The following is a 26,599-nucleotide window of genomic DNA, read 5'->3' as shown; positions in this document are numbered from 1 at the left end:
AGCGAATAGGGCGTTGTGCTTTTGACCTTTGGCGGTACATTGTCCTTTATATTATTATGAATACCGTAGTGTTGCGTACTCACTTTTATACTTTTACCACTCCAGATAATTATTGAATGCCTTGAATTCCAAGGTTAACCCAATCCCGATCCTTTTCCAAGACAGAGTAGCCTATGCAGCTTCTCAGACTAATGTACAGTACCTGAAAATACGGATCCTGACCCCGAATCAGGACCAGGGCCAGGGGAACATGGCGACACCACTCCACATTGTTTCAGCTTTTAGAGCCTTTCCTCTTTTGGAGTTTCTGATAATCGGTTTCTCAACATCGCGGCTATCAGAAGCCTTAGGGTATCAGAGAAACTGGCTGCTATAATAGAAGCACGAGGAACGAAATTTCTAGATCAGCTTATGCTTATTAGGCCATAATCCACAGACAACTTGTCTTTGTACCCCAGGACTTGAGAGGTCAACTTTTCTACTACCCACCAGAGAAGCTATCTAGCAGCTTGGTAAATGCTGGAGATGATTACTTCTAATAGTGTCATGTTGTTCTCACTCACCTAGAAATATGATGATCTTCATGAAACGCTGAATTTGATCTAGGTTCTTCTCCTTAATGAGTGAGGTTCTGAAGTGTAAAAGATGAACATGTACTACGACCTCAGGCTGGAGAAAGAATGTTGCCTTCTCTTCTAACGTCTCACTCATCTCATCATGTGCGACTCTGAGTGTCAACCATGATGCTTTATATTCACTGCTGTTGCCATTGTTGCAAAGCTATTAAGTTTATCTGTGAACAATATTTGGCCAAGAGCTTTAAGTTAAGCGGCAATGTTCCGCTACCGTGTATTTCCAGCAGCAGATCATGCATTGATAGCTTGGAATCCAAGTGCGTATTCGCTCGTTGATCGCCAATGCCTACATTCTACCTGGAGGAAGTAGGTTCCCATCTTCAAAGCTTGGACCATGTAGGTCAAAGTCATGATAGCTAAAGCCACAGCATTCCAAAGCAATGAAGAAAAAAAACTCTTCATTTTCAAAAAGGAACAGACTTAAGATTGATATGTTATTTTTTCTCTCTCTCAATCTATTATGCTATCAGGTAAGTATTTCTGTGCACCGTATTCTAGTCCCCAAAGCTGGTCGTATCACCAAAGTTGACCTCAAAGAGTGATGGCCAATGACGTGTAATGGTCGGTGTGGCGGAGCTCGACGCCACACGAAGGTACTCGAAACAGCTGTCGCCTCACTGCTGACGTGCCTCGTAAGGAGCAAAGTGTCCTGCCTGCAAGTGACTTTAGATCAACACACGAGCCGAACACGACTTCGAAACCGACACTATATTGTTCGAACCCTTTAGTAACCGGCAATCTTCGAATCCGCGAGATCTTCGCTTCGCCTCGCCTCGCTTCTTCATGATACCTTTACCTCGAGCTCCGCCGCAATGATGAGGTCCTCGATTTGGGCCGCATTCTCATGGCGCGCCCTCGTCTTTTCACTGCTCTGGACAGCTGTGATAGCGAAGCAAGATAAGCCAACGGTCGACGTTTCTGTTGCCAAACACCCTCCCCTGAACCTGAATTACTTCGAGGACAGCGATGTCATCGTCTTCCAAGATATTGAAGAGAGAAATATCTGGAGGTCCGAAGATGCAGGCAAAACATGGGCGCAAGTTTCCGGCATCCCTGATCGAAGCGCAGTCTTCCTATACCTCCACCCATTCGATTCCCAAACCGCCTTCGTCCTCACCAAAGATCGAAAGCACTACAAGACCGAGGATCGTGGCAAGACTTGGAATGAATTCAACAGTGGTTCGATGCCTAGTGCATTCCAGCCGGATACTTTGGTCTTCCACGCCGGCGATCCGAAGCGCATTATCTTCAATGGCATGAACTGTGATGGCATTTTCTGCGACGAAGAGACAACATATACTACCGATGGATTTAAATCTGTTAACAAGTTACGTCCAAGCACCTCGGGCTGCTGGTGGGCCAAAGCGAACCGAGAATTCACCACCGGTGAAGCCGAGCTGGACAAGACTCGAATTCTTTGCATCGTCACTGATCCATTGAGTCTGTTCAAGACTAGCCAGAGGCTCTGTGTTTCCGACAACTTCTTCGCGAAGAGCAGTGGTGGAAAATACGACGAGTTTGAGCCCAGCTTGGACGGTCACCGCGACGTAACCGGTGTTGTTAGTGTCGCAGCAGTCAAGAGTTTTATTCTCTTAGCCTCCTCGTCTGTCGGGAGCGATGAGATGACACTTTTTGTCACAAGCAACGCTCAGCAATGGCATCGGGCTATGTTTCCCACGGACGACAGCCATGACCATTCCCACAAGATCAACCAAGAAGCTTACACTGTGCTCGAAAGCACCAACTACAGCATTCAGGTCGATGTCATGACCTCTCACCCATCCACTCCCATGGGTGTCATTTTCACCAGCAATTCAAACGGCACATACTTCACAGAGAATGTCCCCTACACCAATCGCAATGCTAAGGGTAACGTCGATTTCGAGAAGATCAGCGGGATTCAGGGTATCTTCTTGGTCAACACGGTCGAAAATGGCAAGGAGGTCGATGGAAAGAACCCGAAGAAGGTTGTTGTGACACAAGTCACATTCGACGATGGCAGGACTTTTGAGCCAGTCAAGGCTGGCGACGACCGAATTCACCTTCATTCGATGACCGACATCGACAACATTGGACGTATCTTCTCGAGCCCGGCCCCCGGTCTTGTGATGGGCAACGGAAACACTGGCGCTTCTCTTGGCGAGTTTGCCAGTTCCAGCCTTTTCGTCTCCGACAACGCCGGCGTAACATGGAAAAAGGCACTGGATGGTCCTCACAAGTATGAGTTTGGCGATACAGGCAGCATTCTGGTCGCTGTCCGAGATTCTCTCAAGGAGGAAGTCGACAAGGTTTCGTACTCCTTGGACTACGGAGAGAACTGGGAATCCGTCCCACTGCCCGACGGTCTGAAAGTTCGACCCGTCATTCTCACAACTACCCAAGATTCGACAAGCCTCAAGTTCTTACTTGTTGGTGAGAAGGACAGGGCATACCAAATGATTGCCATCAACTTTGAGGGTATGGATAAACGCACGTGCGAAAACAAGGATATGGAGTCGTGGTACGCCCGTGTTGATGACAAGGGAGAGGCTACGTGCATAATGGGCCACAAGCAAACATACAACCGCCGCAAGAAGTCAGCAGATTGTTTCTTGAAGGCAGATTTCCGTGACCCTGAACCTGTTATTGAGAACTGCGAATGTACCGACGCTGACTTCGAATGCGACTACAACTTCCAGCGAGACCCTGAAGACGACAAAGTCTGCAAGCAAGCAGGGCCCATTCCTATTCCCGAAGGCTCTTGTAAGGACAAGGAGGAGAAATTCAAGGGATCGTCTGGTTGGCGTCTAATCCCTGGAAACACTTGTACGCGCAAGAGTGGCGCTCAGAAAGATGACCCAGTCGAGCGCAAGTGTTCCGATGGTGCCAATTCAGGCGATGGGCAAACCCCTAGTGCCCCAGCCAGCGGCGATATTTCGGTTAAGGAGAATGAGTTCGCAGGTATTACGGGACAAGACATGCAAAAGTTTTATCTCATGGGTGACGAGTCTGGCAGTTCGTCAGAAGAGGTTGTCATTGCTCGGCCCATGGGTGAGAAAACGCCTGACGGCAAAGTCGAGGTTGAAAATAAGCTGTGGATCACCTCAGATCATGGCAAGAGCTGGAAGCTCATACTCGAAAAGGAGGATATTCTTAACATCAACCCCCACAACTTTTTCAGAGAAGTTGTCTTCTTTCATACCAAGTCTAAGAAGGTCATCTATACCGTTGACCGTGGCCATAGCTTCCACAGCTTCGAAGCACCCTTCGCTGATCCTGGTGCTCACATGAGTTTCCACCCAGACAAGAAGGACTGGCTGATCTGGATTGGCAACCGTTGTGATGACATCTCAGGAAGTAAGGATTGCTACCCAGAAGCATCAGTTTCCACTGATCGTGGTGACAATTGGAAGACTCTGCAGCGATATGCAACCAAGTGTGAATTCACTGGAAACTCGGCTTTCAAGTTCCGCAAGCAGAATCAAATTGTTTGTCTTGTCCACAAAGACGAGGACATCAAGAAAGACAAGACTCTTGTCACCATCGAAGACTTTTCTCCTGAAGACAAGATCATCCACAACGGCACTGTGGCAGCGTTCGCGACCATGAATGAATTCATCCTTGCTACCGATGAGGTATCTGCGGACGGCAAGGATAAGGTCGGCCTGCAAGCTATTGCTAGCATGGATGGAGAGCGATTTGAATCAGCTAGGTTTCCCGACAACTTTCACGATTCTCACTCATCTTTGTACACTGTCCTCGACAGCTCCAACCATGCTGTCAACCTGTTTGTCGCTACCGATCTTTCCGAGGGCAACCGTCGTGGTTCAATCATCAAGAGCAACTCCAATGGCACAACCTATGTCCTGAGTGCTTCTAATGTCAACGCTGATGAACTAGGGTATGTAGACTTTGAGAAGGTTGCTGGTCTTGAGGGTGTCACTCTCATCAACACCGTTGCAAACCCCGAAGACAAGAAAGGCAAGAAGACAATTCAGACCAAGATTTCTCACAACGATGGCGCTGAATGGACCTTCCTGGCACCGCCCACAAAGGATGTCGACGGAAAGTCGTATTCATGCAGCTCTCTAGGTGATGGCAAATGTGCCCTTCACCTGCACCATTACACCGAGCGGGAGAACAAGGGCAGAACTTTCTCTGCAAGCACCGCTGTTGGTATGATATTTGCTTACGGAAACATCGGTTCAAGCCTTGGAGACATTAAGGATGCCGATACTTTCATGTCGGCTGACGGTGGTATTACCTGGAAAAATGTCAAGAAGGGCGTCTGGACATGGCAATATGGAGACCAGGGTTCTATCATCGTGCTCGCACAGCGTGCTACTCGCGCGAACAGTGTTAAATCGAAGGCAGTCGCTTACTCAATCGATGAAGGCAAGACTTGGACCGATCTTGAGTTCAGCAAGAAGGAAGTTACTGTCCAAGATTTGACATCTGTACACAGTGGAATTTCTCGAAACTTTTTGGTCTGGTACCGAACAGATGACAAAAAGATGTTTGCTGCCAATCTTGACTTTTCAGGGCTCACAAACCAACCCTGCAAAGACGCAGACTACGATCTCTGGTCTCCCAGACATCCTCTCCAGGAGGACGACTGTCTCTTTGGACATAAGGCCAAGTACCTCCGAAAGAAGGCGGATCGGAAGTGCTACAACCAAGCAAGCATGTCACGTCTGCGAGAATATGAAAACTGCGAGTGTACCCGAAGAGACTTTGAATGGTAAGTAACGTGATGCGCAAGAAACGATCGACAGAGGCTAACAAGACGCAGTGCATACAACTTTGAACCCGACAACCACGGACAATGCAAACTGGTTCCTGGCCACGATGCTCTTTCACGTCAAGAATGGTGTAGCCAGCACCCTAATGAAACCACATGGAATGGGCCTTCAGCATATAGACGCATCCCATTGACAACATGTCAGGGTGGCCAAGAGTTGGACCTGACAAGCGAGGATTGGCCCTGTGAGGGGCACGAGGAAGAATACGAGCGTAAGCATCGTGCTTCAGGCTGGGGTATCTTCTTTGCCATTGTTATTCCTATTGGGGTTGCGTCCGCTTTTGGCTGGTATGCTTACCGCAACTGGAGTGGAAAGTTTGGTCAGATCCGCCTGGGCGACAATAGTGCCACCTTTGACAGCGAGCAGCCTTGGATCAAATATCCTGTCATTGCTGTCTCGGCAATGGCGGCTGTGATTGCTTCGCTGCCACTTGTCCTGACTTCCCTGTGGCGTTCTACTGCCGGTGTTTACGAGCGTGTGTCGAACCGAAGTAGAGGTGGCAACTGGTCGAGGCGATATACCACCCGAGACAGCTTCGCCCGGGGACGGGGTGACTATTCCATGGTCGATGATGACGAGGGCGAGCTCCTCGGTGACGATAGTGATGAGGAGGTCTAAGGGATGTGCGAGTGTACGAGCTATGATGAACTAGGGATCGGAATTGTATGATAATATGGTGTCTTACTGGGAGCCATTTTCTTTTATTGTCTGAAAAGATGCAAGCGATGGAATGACGGGGTCTTTTTTGACAAGTTGAGCATTGGTATACCGGAGGATATAGAACAGAAGGAGAGGCAGGCATTATGGTATAACTCAATCACATGTATTCTTTGGTTATATATCCCTTCACGTCAAGACTCACCATCGAGAAAAGTGTTCAAGAGGGAGGGCCATTGTGAAATCGCTCCTAGACGCCGATACCGAATACCCTGTCAACAATCACCAATTCCGATTTCCGGTATGGTGTAGTGGCTAACATTTCGCGCTCTCATAACCTGAGAGATCAGTACCGCGGAGCCCAGGGTTCGATTCCCTGTACCGGAGTTTCTTTTTTCTCTTGCTTTTTGGTGATCTCTCTGGCAATAGGAACTTCTTCTTCTTTCCTTTTTGTCGTATAACAAATATCTCGTCAGTATCTGTCCATCCTTCTGTTCTCACCCCTATTCATCTCATTGGCAACGCACGGCTTATGATGTGCATAGACATGGACCACCGGAGAGAAATAAAACTTGAGTCTAAGAAACGAAATAACTCACCCTTGCAGCATAGACCACTTCCAAGATTCTTCGTTTTTCGTACCCACGCTCATGTCTGAGTTCACTTGCTAACTTAACCCCTGGATACTCGGCAGGTAAGCTATTGCTTCTTGAAGATCTTTTTTGCTTCTTGTTAGCTTAGTCCAAAGTTGTCAACTAAGACTTGCATGAACTATCCAAGGCACGCTGGCGGGGATAAGGGGAAACCCTCCCGGATATGGATGCTCGTTCCGGGCTACTGTTTTACGAAAATGCATTGCTTACTTTTGGTGACATATGCCGGATGCACGGTAATCACATTTGCCGTGTGATATATCCTTGCTAGCTGCATGAAAAAAGGATGCAAGTGCTTGGGCATAACATGTGGTATTATGAAAAAGCAGACTGGGGGAGGAAGCGCACCACGTGTTGGACAGCTTGACTTGTCACAAAAATATGTATGATAGATAGGAATACCAGTTGACAGAATGGGAGTGAATAGAGCCATGTAGCCGATAACTTGGCGACTGTTACATGTGCACTTTAATGAGTTTCAATAGTGTGACCAGTATGTGCTTTCAATTTACGCCATGCTTGCCAGCTGGCAGAATGCGACTATGGACAAAATCTATGTATGGGCTGGCGCTTGATAGCAGCGAGCAGCCAGGGACAAGATACGAACTCCCCAACTCCATCCAATGAATACCTAAGACTGTTGTTCTCAGGTGAAATGCCTGTATATATACTGAACCATAGTGAGCTTGATGAAATGAAAGGTCTATAATAACGATTAAACATTTGGGGTATTTCGTAGTGAGCAAATGTGACAAAAGGAATGTATGAAGCAGTATCGATCAGACATTGAAAACGGATGACTTTACTTTTATAACAAATGCGTGGCTTCGAGGGTTTGGCTTTGTGGCCAATCAAGACCGCTTGACTCGATTCCAAAGCCTTTTCACGGCACCGCTATCTTGTTCTTGGTGATCTTCCCATTGATCAAAAGCAGCAAGTTGCCTCTCGATGCTCTGTTTAGGGTTTCCGCCACGAGAGTATAGGGCCGGGCTCAAGGCAGGTTCGTCGCGGCTCGGACCCCCGTGGCTGCTACCCTGCTTCCAACCATAGATTTGGTCCTCGCTTTGCCGAAGATCTGGTCTCGTCAAGGTCATGCGAAGAGTCATCTCTCGACTTGCCATCGTATCCGACATATATTTGTCCATCTTGGAATGGGAAGAGTGTTCGATACTATTCCTCACAGATCGAACTTGATGTGCCCTGTCGTATAGTTGAGGCGTCTTTGGGGAATCAGGCTCGGCTGCTGAAGCGTCATCACTGTACTTGGATGATCGGTCATCCTCTAGGAAGCTGCGTAACCTGTCTTGTTGATGAACCGTGTTCTTACTGAACACTCCCGTCTGAGGCCTCGACCCTCCGTCTTTGGAAAAGAACCCGAACTCGATAGCTTCATCAAACTTTTGTGGTGATGCTAGACATTCTCGCAATTTCTTTCGAGCCTCAGGGTCTTGATAGTGAGTAGCGGCAGGATCGATTGGGGATGCCAAGGGGGAAGTCATACTCTGCCTGTTGGCAGATATTAACGACAATGCTCGAGCCCTTGACTTCTTGCGGCCGTGGCTGAAAGGGCCGATAACGGAGCTGCGCGATACAGGGGGAGCAGCAGCAGAAGTCGGGGAAGGTAGAATTTCCTCTTGTGTAAGTCTGTCGCAGGTCATAGATGGCCTCCCAAATGGCAGCTTGTTGATAGATAAATGACGGCGAAATGAAGGCCTCCGGCTCTTGTTGGGAACCGGTACCTCCTCGCGCAGGCCAATGTGATAATCATCTAGATACAGGCGAAGATCAAGTCCCTCTTCGTCGTCTAGCCACCGAAAGCTATCGTAGAAAGAATCCGGTCTTGTCGTTTCTGAGCTTGATGCCGTTTTATCATTTTGACGTGGCAGCATGTTGGAGTACGACGATCGCCCACTGGATAACCTTGGGCTTGGAATTGGGGACTGCAACATGATATCTTGTGATTGCCACTCAATACCTGTCTTATCTGGCAGCTCTTCTGTGGTCTCAGTTGGGGTTTTCTGTGATTGATAGGCGAATAGGAGCTCCTCGTCTGTGAGATGCCGACGCTTTATCTTTTCGGGCAGATTGGCGTAGAATCGTTGGTCTGTAGAAGCAATACGTGGTCGATCCAAGTGTTGTAAAGAAGCATCCGAAGTAATAGGCCTTTCTTGAGGCTCGTAGCTTCTTCTAGGCCTTGGAAGGGATGACCAGGGTGTGAGGAGTTGATCCTGTCCGACGCTCCCGGATCGCTGATGTCGTCCCAAGTCTGGAGAGTGGGCCAACTGTGATCGCTCGATAGTTGAGAAGTACTGGAAAGGGAAGATATTTAGTATGAAGTAACAGAACTATGTGAAGGAACCAATATTGAAGTAAACAGAACAAGTATAAGGCACATAAACAATAAAAGGGACTCCCTAGTTCTTAAAGATACGAGAGAGGGGCGAAACTGGAATCGGAATGGATATGTCTCAATTCAGGAACGAAGCGGTAGAGATAGGGCAGTGAGCCGTCAACTAATGGCTCGTGGGGCACGACTCGAATGTGTCTTGGGGTGTATGACGCCTAGTGATTGTCGGGCGCACAAGCACGTTGATACATGGATCGTCCAGGAACTGCAAGTCCTGGGCGCCATCACAACGCCTCTTTGGGGGATGTGATTGCTGAGCGAAGGAGAGCTCAGCTTGGTATTGGGTCCTATACAAGATACCGGGGGGATCGGCCAATGGGTAAGCACTGAACCCACTGAGTGCGTGGAGCCGCCAGAACGGCCACCGCTCGCCAGGCTAGACAGACAGGGCAAGGTCAAGGCTGTTGCGGTGGGACGGTGGGTTCTGTTGGCGATTACTGATGGTCCCCCGGCCCCTCAAGGTCCCTTGGGTTTCTGGTTTTTGGTGATTGCAACTGATCCTGGTAAGTCCAAAAAGGAGGATCCATCCATTTTAGACGCAGGTCGAATTTAACCTTGCCAAGTCATGATAATTCAGGGCCGCTCTACCTGAGCCGGACTGCACGACTTAACCCATAGAAGACGAGAAAAGACACTTGTCGAGGTGCAAAACTCTGTTCGTAGTAAAGAAGGGAGTGATGATGGCGGATTGGTATGGCAATGACAACGACAATCCGTTGACCGCATATCTAGCGGTTTAGACTTTCGCTTACTGCTCCCTTACCGTCGTATCGAGGAAGACCAGCAGAAACAAAACATGGAACACAACGGACGAGATCCGCAGACTAATGAGAGGTATGAACTTACTTTCCGCTGTATTGTCGGTGGGAGAGACTCGAATTCTTCCCTCGTGATCGTTGTTGAAGGCCGGTTATCCAGCGTTGGAGGTTGAAGATCAGAGGAGACCCTCGGGTGTTTGACAGAGTCGGAATTGGCACTTGGACTGCGTCGCCATTGAACAAGATGACTGCGTGAAGACGATGGACGCCGGTCCGATGTTGATAAGCCGTCGTCAGGAAACAGACATTCGGTGTCAATCGCACTGAGGCGGTACTGTTGCGAATTATATCGTAGACTGTCACGACCAGGTCGTGCATCTGGCGGGACACGCAACCCGATCTGCTCCCTCCCGGGCCGCGCAGGCGGTGGGTAAGGCTCGAAGCCATTGTCCATCGTGGTTGTCGTCATAGCGGTGGTCGCAATACTCATGGGACGTGATGGCAGCAGAAAGCTGAGATCGCCGAGGCCTTGATCCTGATCCTGATCCTGATCCTGATCAACATGATGTGTGAAGTCGCTAGTGTCAAGCTTTGTGGGAACACGGCGTTGGCGTTGCGGCTGCAGTGGTGGCTTTTGGCGCTCTAGTTGGGAATGCATGTTCTGGATATCGTATGCATGCGCATGCGAAGATTCTGCATGTATGCGGCCCTTTGTGTGATTTGGCTGATTTGTGTAATGATGCAGAGGTCTGGGATGAAGACGATGAGATAAACTTTCAGGACAAGAATCGAGGGTCTCGCTGTCGAGAAAGCTCATAATATCATCCAGGGCACCTGGACCCTGATTAAAGAGACTACTGCTATCTCTCAGGCTCATGCTATTACTGTCAATAGACTCCGTTGGCGTGCCCGGATTCGGCCAGTAACCGTCGCTCGACCGAAGCCGTAAGTCCAACGCGGCGAGCCCATCACCCTGGCCCATAACGAAGTCAGGTCGAGTATCGTTGGGTTACAGCAGGAAATGCAGCAGGGTTGTCGCAATGTTGACAGGGAATGGTGATGAGACGGCTGGATTCAGAGTAGACTAGCCAACGTTGATCATGGGATGAACTGGAAAGGAACGGCGATGCAAGGTCCACTGCTGTCAAGTTGGCCCCCCGCAGGCCACCGTCCCTCGGTCGCCCTGGTCTTGATGGAAGTTTGATAGGTAGGTAGGTAGGTAGGTAGGTAGTAGTCGGTTGGGCGATCGGAAGTGGTTGACTGCAGGCTGGTAACAGTGAAGAAAAGTGCGGGTTTAGTGAGTCGGTTCGAGTCGGTAAATCGTGGGGAAGCTTGAAGGAAAGATATTACTATTTCGCGTTTTTTTCCCCAAATGATTCAACGGCTTGAATAGGTCATCGTCATAGGTGATTGCAGTTCCCGAAGTCGTCGCCAAATCGTCGCCAAGTGCCGTAAAACTAAGACTGATGATGGGCGGGTACAATATGATAACTCAGGTACTTCTGAACGGTATCTGCAGTAGAGAGTCCCTCTACCAGATGGGAACCAAGCCAAGCGCAGCTAATGGGAAATAAGGTAACAACGAGTTGGAAGCGAGAGCGCGGCGTCAAATTCAATCCTATGGGACCTCTTCTTTACCAATCACTCGAAAGGTCCGTCGGGCAGAATAAGCTTCCGAGAGCGATCGAGCGTTAAGGCGTGAGGCTTGACGAGAGTACTTGTCCGAGGGTTAGAGTAGAAACGACCGAGAAACAATTGACAATCGACGATTAGTTAATGGCGTCTTAGATGGTGTCGAAAAATACAGGCTAGTACCTGAAGTTTGCATATGATACGACAGAAAAGGACGACAAAAGAGGAAAGACGACGAAAATCAATAAAAGCGAGAGAAAGGAGACAACTGTCTGCTCTGCCTAGGTACCAACCTGGTTTTAATTGAGTACACAGGCAAGATGAGTAGGGATACCTAACTAATTAATAAACATCGTGCATTACCCCATCCCCATAGATAATGATAATACCCAGAGAGTAACAATTATTAGAAGCTCAGTCCAAGTATCCCGCCGCGCCGTGCCGTGTCCTGCGCTGTGCTGTGTTGTCCTCCTCTTTGTGGGCGCAAGTTCGGCATCACTCCAGATTTGTATAGTGCAAGGATGACACGAACATGTTTTTGCTTGAGAATCACGGCGGTGCTTCAGAATATGTCGATGGCCGTTCTAACCATCCCATCCCATCCTATCAGCCTTCGACCCTCGATCCCTGCAAGCATCATTTTAATACGGCATTCTAGAAATAACTCGGTACAACTGCCAACTCCTGGATAATATCAGAGTATATGTGTATACCATCTAGGCCGATTCGCCGTTTTTGCAACCCACACACAGTCGAGTTGCAGTCACCAATTGTGTCGGTCGGCATTCATGCTGACTGTCCATGTGTTTACTGTTCAGCGACAACTCTGTTTAGCTTATAAGCTAGCAATGTAACCGGAGTCCCAAGGTCCCGGGCAGACATTCGTTAGGCCCGAAACTACTGCACTGCACGGTACCTGACTGGGCGTGAAGATGCTGACCGATCTAACTAGACCCAGCCCAGGCATCTATGGACGTTGAGCTAGGTATCACCATAACCATAGTCTGGCTTCTGGGTGGCTGTCCACTGTAACGAGCCCCCCGACTCTTGTGGTTTAGTCCAGTTTCGGTTTAGCTGATACAGCGCTACGGGACCAATGCACGACCGCAACCGTTACTCCAAAGGCTTAAAACAAAAACCCGCATTTCATCGGACCTTACTCTTGTCACATCCATCCACAAGTGAACGAACAACACACAGCGACAACATTGATATAGCAGCACACGGGAGGATCATACATGCATACATACCTACCTGAAGCGCTCTAAAAAGCAAACATGCGCAGATCCACGTTCCTTGCAACACGGGAGGAAAACGTGTCGTCGCTATGGCCCAATTTTCGACGCGCACAATGCAACGCAACGCAAACCAAAGTATTGCAATGCATTACACCAGTTGTCACATCATTTGAGAATTATTGTCCGTGTCTCATGGTCTCATGGGCAAGGTTGCCACGTCGAGTTGGCTAATGTGATAAGAAATCCGTCAATGAAACCTTGGGACTGACTATTATTATTTGTTAATTAACCAACAACACACATCCCAGCTTGACTGGACTCTGTCTTACTGGTATCGACTGTCACAGCTTCTGCCTTAGTCTATTTCTAGCTTGCCTGTCGCCTGTCAAATATCATCATCACCTCCACAGGAGACTTTTAGTAGATTAACAACCTCAAAACGAAAGTCACAAGGCACTGCTGATGCCCATCACTACCAGACTTCAACTAGTCTGTCCCTTTATGTTGCAATTGTCAGATTTGCATGCAACGCTATCATGATGCAGGGGGTACAGACTGCTAATCTGACAAGCAGGGATTTACTGCCATTCAAATCTGTTTAAGCGACATGCTGCCATCCACCACAGAACTGTCCAATGCCAAGACCCTTGAATCACCTAAATATCACAGCACAGTTTTGCCGCCGGCCAACGTATCTCTTTGAGGGATCTGACCCGAGCTCGTAGCATTTGTTCTGAAGATCTTCGGGGAGCCCGCTGAACTAAGTGGACGATGGCAGGCTGATTAGAACAACCTGGACAACATCATTCAGCCCAACGTCAACTTCAACATCAAACGATGCAAACTCCTGGAACACGCATATACCGTGCCGCAACAATGCCTGGCGTTGGACAACACCAAACATCAATGACAGTGTGTCCTATATATTATCATCTTGGTCAATACCTAGTAGTGTTCGTAAGCCTCACAAACCGGTATTGTTGGATCCGCTCTACTCCGTAATAACTCGGTAAATCAAACCCCGAACATATTACAGCAACTATGCAATCTCACGCAGTGATTGCCATGAGTTAGACGTAGCTGGCCGTGCAGGCTTTCCGAGTTCACGTTGCCACAGGTTGCACAGCCATGTTCACATAGATAGCATGCAGTTACAACCCAAGAGCCCCAGTGCAACGCAGGGCATTTATATGAAGTACAGCGGGTAACACGATTCATGTGTAATGTGAGGGTCATCGTGGTTCCAATTCTTGGGATCTTGATACGAACTTGACGAACTTTATTGTGCCTGGTACCTTGCAAGCCCGGGTTTGGGCGAGTGATTATTATTAGACACGTTTGAGTATGATGGTAGAAATATCGAAGTCTGCCTTTGAGTCAGTGCCTCTCTTGGTGGCTTTCACTTACAGAAAAGGCTGCGGTCTGTGTAAGTCAGTGTAACTGGTGTTCTCCGTATGTTAAATTTTTGTTTTAAACAAGTACCCCGTTGCGATCGGTTGAGAGTCATGGCCCACTTGCTTAATGTCATGAATATGATGATATCCTTTCTCAACTGTGTTAGTTCTGAGCGAGAACGAAACTTTTACCTTTTGATACTCGGTATCTACTGCTGAGTGTCACTTTCCGGCAACATCATCGGCCCAAGTGCGGGTTGCGCGGCTTTGTTGATTTAGCAAACGTATACTCAGCCCGATCACGGATCAATATCCGCATGAGTACTAGAAAGACGATGCGGTGTAATAAATATGGAGATGAAGCTATCACCGATGGATATCGTATGCAGTCTAGTTGTACAGATACATATACCTGAAACTGTTTGGCCGAGTGTGGATCACGGCAGGAGGGGAGAAGCACAGACGATGCAAGGCGATGCGGGCTTCAAAGTTTGCTTCCAGACGCCCTAATACGTATTCCGTAGTACATTCGTGCATCGTATGGGGATGTGTATGCTAGATCCATGGTACATGTGCTTTTAAAGGTCTGTGGTGAAAGAATGGCTGGTGTGAGGGCCAACTATGGTCCCTTGCCAAGACGCTCAGCAAACCAACAAACTGTAGCCAATACAGAGAACTCCTTGGATGCCAAAGTGAGGGCAGGGTCCAGCTTCTAGCACGATCGTGTAATGTGGGAGAAACAAGTCAGTAGCATGTAAACTGAGTCGTGTGGTGAGCACCAGCAGACCCCAGCCCAGAGTGCAGTTCTATGTACCTATCCGAGGGCCCAAATTCAACAACGACCTATTGATACTGTGTTCTTAAGAGTGTCCTCTAGACTCAGATTCAGGTGAGGTAGTACAAGAGTTTTACAAGACCATTCCTTGGCCAAAACGGTAAACCTGCAGAGAGAGTAAGGGCTTTGCTCGACGTCCATTCTAGAGCGTCTGGACTGAGGCGACCGTCTGCAGGCAAGCTGCATCCGATTGCGGAGTTCAAGTACGAAGTGGTCTTGACTTTAATTTTCAACCAACATGCGCTCATTGATAACTAACAGGTAGGTATATAAACAATATATTCATGGCTGATATTGAATTCGACAAGACACGTGAATCGACGAGACGCGACATGTTCATTGGATCCAAGCTCGCATCCACTTTAGGAGTTTGTCCAACCAATGAGAGACGTCATTGCACGACACCTCTTAATTCAGCCTCGAGGAGTCTTCAGCCTTTCTCACCTACCCAGAAACCCGTTCAACCTCAAGGAGAAGAAGCAGAAGCAGAAGTTAATCATACTCTCGCATTAAACTTTATCACGCTGTAACCTAATTACTTGTATCACTGAATCATGCTCAATCTCCATTTTTTGATTCATTAAACTTTTGGTTCTGCTCTTCCGCTTCTATCACTACCCTTACATTCTTGATACCCCCAGTCCAGTACCTCAGTACTCACTCCTCTCATGACATCGGAAAAGATGCCGCTTATGCTGGACAATTCCATGCCAGTAGACCTCAATGACGTTGATGACCTCTTCGGCGATGCTGTCGGTGTCGGTCTTTCTCTGCCGGGGCGAGCACAAACCAAACAGCTTCAGCAACGGATGGACGACATTAGGATTCGAGGGTGTTGCCAGTATGGTAACCCTAAATCATTTAGTACCAGACGACTAACTTTCAATAGAGCGGTAGCATGGTCAAGGACAGGCACAATTGCCAACATCACCCCCGATGGTCAGAATGTCGAACTTCGTTACCTGCGACGTTCTCCAGACGATGGCTCATGGGACCTGAGTGATCCTACCACTTGTCCCTTTGTCAATGGTACTCCAGCAGTCCCCATCGTTCACTTGACATGGGCTGGCACGAGTACTCCAGACCTGGCCGTGATTGATGCGGCCGGTCGTGTCATTATCGTTAGCTTCTCCATCACCCTCAACCATCCCTTTGTCCAAAGGAAATGGGACGCCGATCCGATTGATGATGTCCATACTATCGTCGGTGCATATTGGCTCACAGTTGCGCCTTCGAATCAACAGGTATGTCTATTTAACAACTTCTGCTTTGAACCATTTATTAACCGTGATATGGATAGTCCTACAATATCATGTATGGGCCGGCCAACAAACAGACCAACGGATATACTTATGAAAGTTCATTCGTTCACCACGGAGGGCCATCCCATCCCAGCCCGGCCAAGAGCGCTCTATTGACCATCACTACGCATGGTGTTCTCAGGATGTTCTGGTCACAAAATAACAGTCGAATTGAAGAGACAACCATAGAACTCGAAAGTATAAGCGCTTCCGATGAACTCATCACACACGCGGCTTTCACGTCTGAAAAGAGTGAGTCTATCTGGTTCTCAGCCTGCCCGAAGTGTTGTCGTTAACAATTAGTAGAGTATTTACTCCTTGCACTTGCAACAACTTCTAAACAATTGAGGCTCGTCAAGATCGAGATCCAATGGGGCCAAGCATCTCAAGCGGATAAAGTCCCAGGGAGACCTGCAGGAAACCTGAGCCCGTCTTTGGTTGAGAAACACTTGGCTACTACAAACTGGCTCCAGGGCGGCCCTGGTGATTCGAGTCTCGACACATCAATGATCGAACTCTCCCACCTAGAGGTTCTTCCCTCTATCTTGGATAATACTGGAAAGAATCCCACGTCACCTATGGTTGTCACGGTGAAGTCGCGTACCCCTAGTGAGGGATCCTACCAGGCTGCACAAAGTGTTCTCGACCGTTGGGAGGTTGTTGAACAACGGCAGAATTTATCATCGGCTTGGGAACAGCTTGGGAGTCGACGAAACAGCATTTCCTCAGAACTGCCTCCTATCACACAACTGCGTAAGGTCGCACATATTACAGCCAACAAAGTTGTTGTTGCGTTCCACACCCTCACTTTCGGCAAGGTCTTAGTGCTCGCTTTCGCAGACGGTACGGTAGAGTACCGCGATCGACTAACTTTCGACGAAATATACACAATTCAGGAATTGAATAAGATCATGAACCTTCGGCAAGTTGGCTGGACATTTACAGATGAAGGACCATGTAATTAAACCGTCTGCGATCCATATAACCTTGGCTGACATTCTTTGTAGGTCAACAAATCGCCTTCTCGCCCACATATTGCTCGATGGTGCAAATGGGTGAAGACGGCAAAATCAAATGGACTAAGCTACATTACCCTCATGGTGATATTGGAAATTTGATGCAAGACGGTATGTCCATTCGCACTACTGACTACAAACATATCTAAACCAGTTATAGCCAATTATGCTGGTAGCATTGCTGCATTGTGCGTCACTGCTGCGCCAGCCATGTTTCACCAGAACAACTACGATGATATACTTGCCATTGTGAGGCCGTATACAACAAAGAAGAGTGTGTGCTTATTCCAGTCATTACTATGTATATCACTAACACAAAGCAGGATTTGTCCAAGACTGGGTCACCGAGCTTATCAGGATCCTTAAAATCCAGATCGACTACTCAGAAGACACTCATCACGATTCCCTTGTTCGAAACGGCTCTCTACAGTACTGCCTCAGCATCATGAACGCGCTTGGATTCCGTGGAGATTGCAGCCCCCGATCCTTCCTAGGCAAATTCTCCATGCTCTTTCTGAACGTCCGTAACGTGGTCGTTCTTATCACTATTGCCAGCAACACGCCTGTTACGGTCAGAGAAAAGCTCAGTCCTTTGGATGAACCTGGTGAGTTATAGCGGACACGGTACGCACATTTTTGGCAGCTACTAACATGAATACAGAGGTCATGGCGACACTTGTTGGCTGTGCAAAGTGGGCACTTGATCTAATCGCTTGGCTCATGGACTCTCTCTTTGAGCTTATGAACGACAGTCATTTTCAAGCACTATTGACTCGGGAGCGCTTCCATGAGGTAGCTTCTTATCTCCAAGAAAAGAACAACGTTGCTCTTCATTTCTTAATGAGCTCATCCAGTCGAGGATTCCTTTCAGCAGTTTGCAGAAGGCTGGCACACTTGGAAGGATTGAGTGGCCGGGCCATCGAGTTCTACAGGAGGCAATCAGCTGTTGTTGAGGGTGCTTCGGGCGGCAGGGCGGCCCCTCAGTTACAGCAGGCATATCAAGCAATGCAGCAGGTGACATCTTCCGCACTCGTCAAGGTTTCCGAGGTTGAAACCCTCCTCACTGAGTTCAGCACGGAGATACGACAAGCCTACCAGATTTTCCTGCCAAACTTCGTCAAGAGTCAGCAGAACGCACCACAAGGAAAGCAAATCGACATGGCGGTCAAATCGACCCGCTCGCAGATAGAACTCTCCATGCTCCTGTCAGGGTCACCCCCTTCGGCGTTTATTCAGATCATCAAGAAGTTCTTCGCCACAGATCTTCCGTCGTTTCGAAACGCTGTAGATCCGGGCCGACTGTTTTTTGCAAATTACGATCTTCTCGAAGTCCAGGATGACGAACACAGCTTGACAGCGAAGAAGGCACGGGGCATGCTTTATGTCGATGTATTCAAGCGGATGCAGATTAGACCCTCCCCCAACAAACAGTGGAGGCGCTGCTCCAGGTGCACTGCTGTGATGGAGGATATCTTTGGAAGTAGACCTGGGTTTACGTTTGTCCTGGCACAGCAGCGCAAGTGTTCTTGTGGAGGGCAATGGACATTGCTTCCCAAAGGAAGCGTTGCGTGAGTTATTGATGGATAAAGGGCGTTTATATTGGATGTAGAAGTTGGTGCATGGTGTTGCTGAAATGGAAGTATATCACGAAATAGTCTCATAATACAGAGCTTAAGAATACGCATAGTTCGCTTTTTGGTAAGCCACTACTATATCGTGCTTTTTCTCCCTTCATAGTGATGTATTAGTACATTCCTTCTGGCGTGGCTCGATGAGTCGACTAGTAGTGTCGGCTCAACTCTAGCTGATGATCACCATGCCTACCTTCATCAGTGGCCTGTTTCAGTACACAACTTCTCTGGTATTCCAGGTTGCTGGTACCTGTCACCTGCCATCTGGTGCGTGTCCCTGATCAAGGGTCTCGGCTAGTGTTCTCGACAGCAACTTTCTGTATAGCCATGTCTTGCTAACAGGGGCAGCACATGGCCGTCATTGTGCCACCATAACAGCCTCCAGACTAAACTCAGTATCCGATACGAGAACCGTTTCTAAAGTCATCTGACAAACTAGCATCAGACTGCCTTTCGCTAATCAAGTTCGTCGTGTCCTTGTATGTCGTGCATTGAAACATGTCACGATTCATGGCTAACACGAAACGAATACCCTATAACAGCCCGACTGTACCACGCATCGACTACCTGTTTTCAGAGAGGCGGCCTATTACCCCCCATACCCCATGGGAAATTAGGATGTGATGGCGCCAGACTTGGTTTGGAGCAGTCGTCGAAACAGCAACGATAGCGCCTCGTTAGCTGATGTGATAAAAAGGAGTGTGTTTAAGAAAGATCGATCTGCGTTCAATACTGGCAGCGTCACAATTCTAAGCGCCACCTAATTTCGAGTCAGTGGAGGTTATCCAAGGTCAGTAGTTGCATCTGTTGTCCTTTCAAGCATGTTTTCAATGTGCTAACGTGTGATAAAGCTGAAGCGTTACAGTGATTGTGTGAGAATTGTAAAGATCTGCGGTTAATGGTGCCACTTTGACTAGATTAGATATGAACGTTTCAGGACAAGTCTGTTGTTCAAGGTAACTTGGCTTGGTCTTGAGTTTTCAGGCAAAAGCACAGATACCCTGTACTACAATGTACCCCTGTCAGGATGATGTGCATCTTTATTAGACCAAGTGACTACGATGCTTGGCTTTCAATAGTGTTGGATAATTTGTGATCCATCTGTATGATAACGACAGCAGGTCGGGCCTGTTAATTTGGGTGCATTATCGCGAAAACAAACAATTATTCATCGCTAGAATCTTTTATAATATCAGCATCGACTGTGTTATACTCGACCGCCGATGACCCTGCCTGTCACAGCAATAGAGTTCAAGCCAGTTGTGATCCGGATCTAAGGGAAAGACCCTGAAAACGGACAGAGGATAAGGTGTGTAACAAGGGGCACCCTGCGATTCGAATCCGTTGTAACACTTAGACATTATCATTAGTCCACGAGATGTCAACCTATTCTTCTAGTGATCATGTCAAACAAGAGCTGAAGATGGAGTCTTGTTTAACAGAGCGCTTAGTGAGGATTTTGTACCCTCACCGCCAGTGACTCATAGAAAGTACAATTATTATTAGAGCTGTATAAAAAGAAACGGAGTGAGTCTAGAGTTGACTGTTAATTGTGAGATTCTTCATGAATGTTTGCCAGGCGCTAAACGCAACCAGTCGTGGCCTACTTCGTTCGGTATTCTATAGCTCATTAGACACTCTTTAGCACCTCATTCGCTAAACTAGGGGCGCTACCTGAGCCCCTGGATCATGAGGCGGTTGAGCTGAATGTGTTGCCGGAGAAATCAATGTTGTCCTGGCATCATACTCTGGACGGTAGATACCTACCTATACAAGACGGACTATTACTGGCAGTGGTAGGCAACCTTTCTTTTAGGCTCGGAGAATTTAAACTTGTGCATAGAAAAAGGAAAAAGAAAAAGAAGACAAAAAAAAAAGAGAGTTTCCACTGTTTAACATGTGGTTACACGCACATGCATAGAATCGTGGAAACGTTTCGATAGCCGCCGCCTTAATATAACGGTAACACAATTTTCCGCCTCGCATCACCTTTATTTTTCTAAAAAGAGGGCGGCAGGTGACTCGAAGAGGCCAAGGACATGCTTGAAATTCCAAATTTGGCATTATATCCTTGTTCACATCTCGGCCTTTGAACGACATTGAGCAATTGAGCTACCTGAGGCACTGGCCACAGATTGATCCATGACAAGATCGTTTCTCTCGTCCCATCTGGTCAACGAGACGAGATGAAGATATAGGGGACTTTTATGAGTCTAATTGAATGTGTCTATGCGTACTTGTAAGGGACAAGACTGATCTTCAAGACTTGGAAGGTGGTATTATGATACTTGCCATACTCCTCCACTTGAAAGGATTATAGAGCCTGAAATGGATTGAATGCCGTACCGTTCTTTGCGCGGCGCATGTAATTGGATCTTGTATCACCTTTAATGTCAAGGTAGTACAGGTCGCTCCCCCTGAAGGTTTTGTTATGGTAGCGCCTAGAAAAGGGCGCTAGTATAGGTACTTTACGGCAAATCCCTCCCAGTGGATCCCTTCCGTTGGTCACCACCTTCACCAGAACATCCTTGTTGTTTAATTGCAATTGGTTAGGCGATTAACCTTTCAGGTACAGAAATGCTTTGATTGGTTCATTGAGCGGCTATTATCTGCTGGGTTTTATTTCCCTTTGTTTTCCCACGATCCAATGCCATGCGAACATGCGATCTTGGAAAGTCAGCTCTAATATCAAGCCTCACCATTCTTTTCGAGCCCTCACATGAGATTGGGAGATGCAGTTCGCCCCTCACATAGTGATCGATCGGCCTTACAAAGTAAACTTACCTATGACCTTGCGGGTGTTTAGTGCAGGGGTACCTTCGTCATCATCGAATCGAATCCATGCCCCTTTTCCTAAACTAATTCGAGCTAAGCTTAGATCAAATGAAAACATAATTGGACCCCTGACCTTACAATCAACCGCCTAGACTACCTAAACTACTATCGTGCATAGTACCCAGCCATCGCTCCAAGCTCCTGTTCCCTTCGCTTCGTTCCTCTCCCCAGGGGCCAAATTTCTCTTCTTTCCCTTCCCTCACCCGTTGATGATTCTTATTCCGGTGATAAGACACCATCTACCTACCAACTGTACAGATTATACCACTTGTACAAAGTACTACCTGTAACTTATACCTGGCTTATTGGTGTGTCAGTGTCGGTGTCTGCGTCTGTGTTGCGTCGTGTCGTGCGACACACCCTCCTCCGTTACAACTTCACCCCCACTCCTCACACCTCTCTACCGTTCTCTCTCACATCGCCCGCTCATCTTACCGCCGCCCAAGACCAAGACTTGCTGTGAAGCGTCCTTTTGGTCCTGTGCTGTACTTCGTAGCCTACTGGCGAGGACCGGTCGGTATATCTTCCAAATATGGAACCCGCCCTGGCTGCTTCCGCTCCGGGGTCTGGAGTAACGGAGCCTTCTGCATCTTCTGATACTCGTTCTGATACCAAGACACCTCCTGGCACATCTGCAACTTCTGCTGCTGCAACCTCAACCTCTTATTACCCTGTCGATAATAACGCCGACTCTCGTCCGTCCTCTTCAGCATCGAGCCATTCGTTTCAACTCCAAAAAGAATCAAACGTACCCGCACCCGCTCCGCGATCTTCAGGAACTCTCGCTCGATCTCAGACGGTCGACGTCCTGCCCGGCTCGTCCTCCGTCCCCGGCCCCGACTCTGTCACCTCGCCTTCCGGTTCTGTTCAATCCTTTGGAGGGTTCATCAAGCGCAAACCTCTCTCCTCGTCCGCATCGGCGATTGCTCTGCGCTTCTCGTCATCAGGATCACCTGTGCCGTCGCCCATTGACTTGCCATTACCGAGCCAAAGGTTCTCTAGGCCTGAACTTATCGACAGTCCTACCTTTTACGAATTTTCTTCCGCTTCTCGCAACGGGCCGCAAACCGCCCAGTGAGTTCTGCCCTCACCTGTATTCTTTGTTTCTTTGTCGTCATGTCTCACATGGCCAACTTGCCTCCCCTGGCTTCCCTTGCAGAAAGCGTTTGCTGACCCGAATTCCTCTCTAGAGCTCCCGACGTCAACCTGGCGTCCCTTGCCGCGACAACCCCTGGAACACAGAACATTCCAGGACACAGCCCTACTGCCTCCAGCTCTGACTTCTCAGATGTCCTGGATGGGTATGACGATTTGATATCCGAATCCAAATCAGAATCTGGACCAGACGTTACTCACGAGACTATCCTTGATGGGAGTGACACAGAAAACGATAACGACGAGAACGAAGACAAGAAAACCAAAAATATTAATTCGAGGGACAAAGAAATTGTCATTGTTCCTGACCCCGCCGAACCAACACAGCCAAAAAACCACTCTGAAGTTGACTCTCAAAGAGCTCAATCGCCTTCATCCGATAATACTATATCACACCCAAAACTGGCTCCCGCTCCCATGTTTGTTCCAAAGCAAGCTCCGCCACATCTCAAGCTCGACAAGGTCACAATTGACGTTGCGAACTACGACTCATCACCGGATGATACCCATTCACCATCTGGCCAAAACACACCATCGCCTCAGCTCAACAAGCCTTTGCCCAAGTCGCCGGGCCAGAACTCACCATTTGCTTCTCTCTTCAACTGGGCAGCGCCCTCACCTTCACCTTCTGCGACGGAATTCTCGTCCGCATACTCGCCGTTATCTCCTTCAAAGTACGGCGCGGCCAATGATACGGTTAGCAACCCTCAACCCATCGATCAAGAATATGCCGCCAGTGTAACGGATATCTTGACTTATCGTAACTCATACTCATCGGTTCTACAGTCCCCCGCTTACGCGCAAATCGACGAAATGGAAGACGAATTAAAAGCCATCAGCGCCGAGCTGGCAAGCTCCATTCGGCGCGAGATGGACCTGGAAGACCTGGTAGACCGGCTCCAGGAACAGATGAACAACCCCCAGGCCCCTGGTAAGAGGTCGAGCGATTACTACTCCGACTCAGGTTACAGTTCGGCAAAGTTGAGCGAGACCGAGCCGAGTCGAGAGGAACTTGAAAAGATTCAAAGGAGGTCTGAACAAGAGAAGGCTTCGATAAGATTAGAACTCACAAACAAACTCCAAGATGAGAGGGGGAGAAGAAAAGAGCTTGATCAGCAGATCAAGGAACTTGCCGAAAAGGCGTCGCAAGTTGACCTTGTCCAAATGAACAACCAAGACGCCAGTGGACGACTAAAGGATCTTGAGACCACCTGCGGCGACCTCAGGAGGCGGTTATCAGAGGAGCGCGTTGTCAAGAACAACTTCGAGGACCTCATCAACGCTATCCGAGGAGAGCTCCACGAGGCTACCAGCGAGCGAGACAACCTCCGCGATGAGGTTGTTCCCCAGCTGAGGGCTCGTGTCGAGGGCCTTGAGATAGAGGCTGCTGAATACTCCAACTTGACCTATGAGTCTTCAAAGATGCAGCAGGAACTCCACATGCTCAGGAAGGAATACGACGTCTTGCGAAGCGGATCGAGACCTGGTTCCCCTACGCCGTCGCTTAGCAACACTCGCATGTCTCGTGCCATGTCTGGTGGCTTCGGTGGCGGCCTTGCTAGATCCAACTCGGTCGCCACTGGCTCGTTCCGTGGCCAGCGCCCTTCAGGTCTGTCTAGATCTAACAGTGTTAAAAACGTGCAGACCGAGTCCAGAGAAGCACTCTCCGAGAGATTAAAGGATGTCGAGGCTCAGAGAGATGCCCTTCACAGCGCCTTGAAGAACCTTCTCGACCGTCAGGAGTTCCAAAACCGCGAAAATGAGAAGAAGATTAGAATGTTACAGAATGAACGGGAGAGGCTCCTTTCAGCAAACCCACGCAAGGCCGGCTTCGAACGAGAAATCTCCAACCTTCGTACTGAGATCAACGTTTTGCGTCGCCGAGCTGAAGATGCCCTTGAGCAGAAGTGGCAGGTGGAAAGCGGTCTTGGTGGTCTCAAAATGGATCTGGATAAAGCCGAGCAGGAAATTGCCCTGCTTCGCGCGCTCTTGGAGGAGAAGGACATCCTTATTCCCCCCTCCTTCGCTCGTTCAAGTGGCTCAAGCACTGGAAGCAATTCATTCGGTAGCACACCAGTAACATCCGAGTCGCTTGCAAAGGCATATGACCAATTGAAGGCCGCCTATGCTGAGTCGCTTGAACGAATCAAGGAACTTGAGCATGAGACCGGAGCGGATGAGAGGACTCAGCTTGCTGTTGAGCGTCTCGAGCACACTCTTTCCATTGCAGTCTCTGAGCGTGATGCCGCCAAGTTTGAAATTGACAGCCTCAGAAGTCAGTACGAGACGATGAGCGAACTTGAGACCAAGGGTATCGAGAGTGAACGCGCTCTTGCTGATGAGCTCAATGACTCGGCCCGTCGGGTTGGAGAGCTCGCCTCTCAAGTCCAGCAGCAGCTTGCAGCCAACGCACAGCTCCGAGAGCGCCTCTCAAACGCTGTTATTCGAGGCGACAACGATCGTAAGAGCAACTCGGATCGCATTGCTGGTCTCCAAGTTAGCCTCAAGTCCATGGAGGAGAAGCTTATTGCCGCCCAAACAGCATCCGAGGACCGAGTCAACCGTCACGAGGATGAGATTACCGCTATCCGCGACGCCCACAATGCTCAGCTTCAGCGTATGAGCAACAATGCCAGCTTCTATGGCCCTCGATCTCCTAGCTTCCAGGCCAACCGCAAGCCTTCACTTCTCAGCCCCCTGTCACCTCGATTCCCTGGATCGCTCCGGTCCCCACGCTTGAGCGAGAAGTCCTTCGAGGAAGCTGCGCAGATGGAGGTACTCCGCCAGCGAGTGACTGAGCTAGAAAAGGCGCTCGAGGACGCTGAGAAGGATATGCAAGATGTGATTGCCAGAATGAGCACAGCTCAGATTGAGGTGCTCACCCTTCAAGATGAGCGAGAGGCTGCCGTTCGTGAAACACGACGCCTTCAAAAACTCCTTGAGGAGGAGCAAGTTAAGTCTTTTGAGGACAGATTCAGGACGCTCAGTGGCAACGTCTAAAAGAGAAGCACCGAGGGAAAATAACAAGACCACATTAATTGGATTATCATGATGGGAGTACCTTTTACAGTTGGTGCTCGTGATGCATTTAGCGACCCGGAGTTGTGCTTTTTACCTCTTATCATTATTCAGTAATGATTCTCAGCAGCCAGAACGGTTGCGTACTTTCTACACGGCTTTTTATCGAGTCTTGGAGTACTATTTTGGGTACTTATTCTTGTGGAAGCATCACCGCTTCTCACATACATGCGCGTGCATTGGAAAAAGGAGCATTTGGGAAGGATTTTTGGACACCTGTTTTACACCAAACGCGATCCACAAAAGGGACGTGGTTTATCAAGTACATGTAATGTTTTGTATTCTTGTTTGGCTATTGGTGAGGGATCACGTGCCGCCCATTTGTATCATAGAAGGATAGATGGCCAGGCAAGAAACTGTCTACAGTACAGTACAGTAATAAATGCTTCAACACAACTTTTTGAGTTATACTCTGTGACTAAGATAACAGTGAATCATCCAAGAGTTACTTCAATCTCAAAGGACGAGATAGGCATCATTTCATAAACTCAAGCATTTGTATACAACCTCTACACAATAGTCTTGTTCTTGTGTCTGAATATAAACTACTGTTAGAAACTGCACACTAGTGCGCATTACGCACTTTGATCAAT

At 48.4% G+C, this 26,599-nt stretch overlaps 4 protein-coding genes and 1 non-coding gene across 5 annotated transcripts; 4 read left to right on the top strand and 1 right to left on the bottom strand.

Moving 5' to 3' along the window:
- The first annotated feature begins 1,276 nt into the window (after positions 1-1,276).
- On the top strand, positions 1,277-6,471 carry EDB82DRAFT_103799 (uncharacterized protein). The gene is made up of 2 exons (XM_025736631.2): positions 1,277-5,355; positions 5,407-6,471. The coding sequence occupies exons 1-2, from the start codon at positions 1,448-1,450 to the stop codon at positions 6,032-6,034; spliced, it is 4,536 nt and encodes a 1,511-aa protein (XP_025588001.1). The 5' UTR covers positions 1,277-1,447; the 3' UTR covers positions 6,035-6,471.
- Positions 6,371-6,460, top strand: EDB82DRAFT_t38. Its single transcript has one exon. It is a non-coding gene; the product is annotated as a tRNA-Glu (tRNA).
- Positions 6,472-7,577: 1,106 nt separating the features above from the next.
- On the bottom strand, positions 7,578-10,873 carry EDB82DRAFT_422993 (uncharacterized protein; the record flags this gene model as incomplete). The annotated part of the gene is made up of 2 exons (XM_025736642.1): positions 7,578-9,035; positions 9,980-10,873. The coding sequence occupies 2 exons, from the start codon at positions 10,871-10,873 to the stop codon at positions 7,578-7,580; spliced, it is 2,352 nt and encodes a 783-aa protein (XP_025588002.1).
- A 4,558-nt stretch (positions 10,874-15,431) lies between these two features.
- On the top strand, positions 15,432-19,014 carry EDB82DRAFT_534151 (mediator complex, subunit Med16). Its single transcript, XM_025736653.2, has 8 exons — positions 15,432-15,831; positions 15,880-16,234; positions 16,291-16,543; positions 16,598-17,248; positions 17,299-17,418; positions 17,468-17,581; positions 17,631-17,912; positions 17,969-19,014. The coding sequence occupies exons 1-8, from the start codon at positions 15,659-15,661 to the stop codon at positions 18,877-18,879; spliced, it is 2,859 nt and encodes a 952-aa protein (XP_025588003.1). The 5' UTR covers positions 15,432-15,658; the 3' UTR covers positions 18,880-19,014.
- A 2,905-nt stretch (positions 19,015-21,919) lies between these two features.
- Positions 21,920-26,398, top strand: EDB82DRAFT_458483 (uncharacterized protein). Its single transcript, XM_025736664.2, has 2 exons — positions 21,920-22,847; positions 22,964-26,398. The coding sequence occupies exons 1-2, from the start codon at positions 22,306-22,308 to the stop codon at positions 25,926-25,928; spliced, it is 3,507 nt and encodes a 1,168-aa protein (XP_025588004.1). The 5' UTR covers positions 21,920-22,305; the 3' UTR covers positions 25,929-26,398.
- The last annotated feature ends 201 nt before the right edge of the window (positions 26,399-26,599 follow it).

This window comes from Fusarium venenatum (assembly GCF_020744135.1).
Source record: "Fusarium venenatum strain MPI-CAGE-CH-0201 chromosome Unknown EDB82scaffold_1, whole genome shotgun sequence".
NCBI lineage: Eukaryota > Fungi > Ascomycota > Sordariomycetes > Hypocreales > Nectriaceae > Fusarium > Fusarium venenatum.
Note: the sequence above shows the minus strand (reverse complement) of the source record. Positions and strands in the feature narration are given on the sequence as shown.

What these genes read in the sequence shown, in the direction of transcription:
- EDB82DRAFT_103799 (XM_025736631.2), top strand. Translation starts at nt 1,448, where the DNA reads ATGATGAGGTCCTCGATTTGGGCCGCATTCTCATGGCGCGCCCTCGTC. An exon ending in ACCCGAAGAGACTTTGAATG is followed by an intron (nt 5,356 to 5,406) that starts GTAAGTAACGTG and finishes AACAAGACGCAG; the next exon opens with TGCATACAACTTTGAACCCG.
- EDB82DRAFT_534151 (XM_025736653.2), top strand. Translation starts at nt 15,659, where the DNA reads ATGACATCGGAAAAGATGCCGCTTATGCTGGACAATTCCATGCCAGTA. An exon ending in TTGCGCCTTCGAATCAACAG is followed by an intron (nt 16,235 to 16,290) that starts GTATGTCTATTT and finishes TGATATGGATAG; the next exon opens with TCCTACAATATCATGTATGG. An exon ending in CAGTCCTTTGGATGAACCTG is followed by an intron (nt 17,913 to 17,968) that starts GTGAGTTATAGC and finishes ACATGAATACAG; the next exon opens with AGGTCATGGCGACACTTGTT.
- EDB82DRAFT_458483 (XM_025736664.2), top strand. Translation starts at nt 22,306, where the DNA reads ATGGAACCCGCCCTGGCTGCTTCCGCTCCGGGGTCTGGAGTAACGGAG. An exon ending in AACGGGCCGCAAACCGCCCA is followed by an intron (nt 22,848 to 22,963) that starts GTGAGTTCTGCC and finishes ATTCCTCTCTAG; the next exon opens with AGCTCCCGACGTCAACCTGG.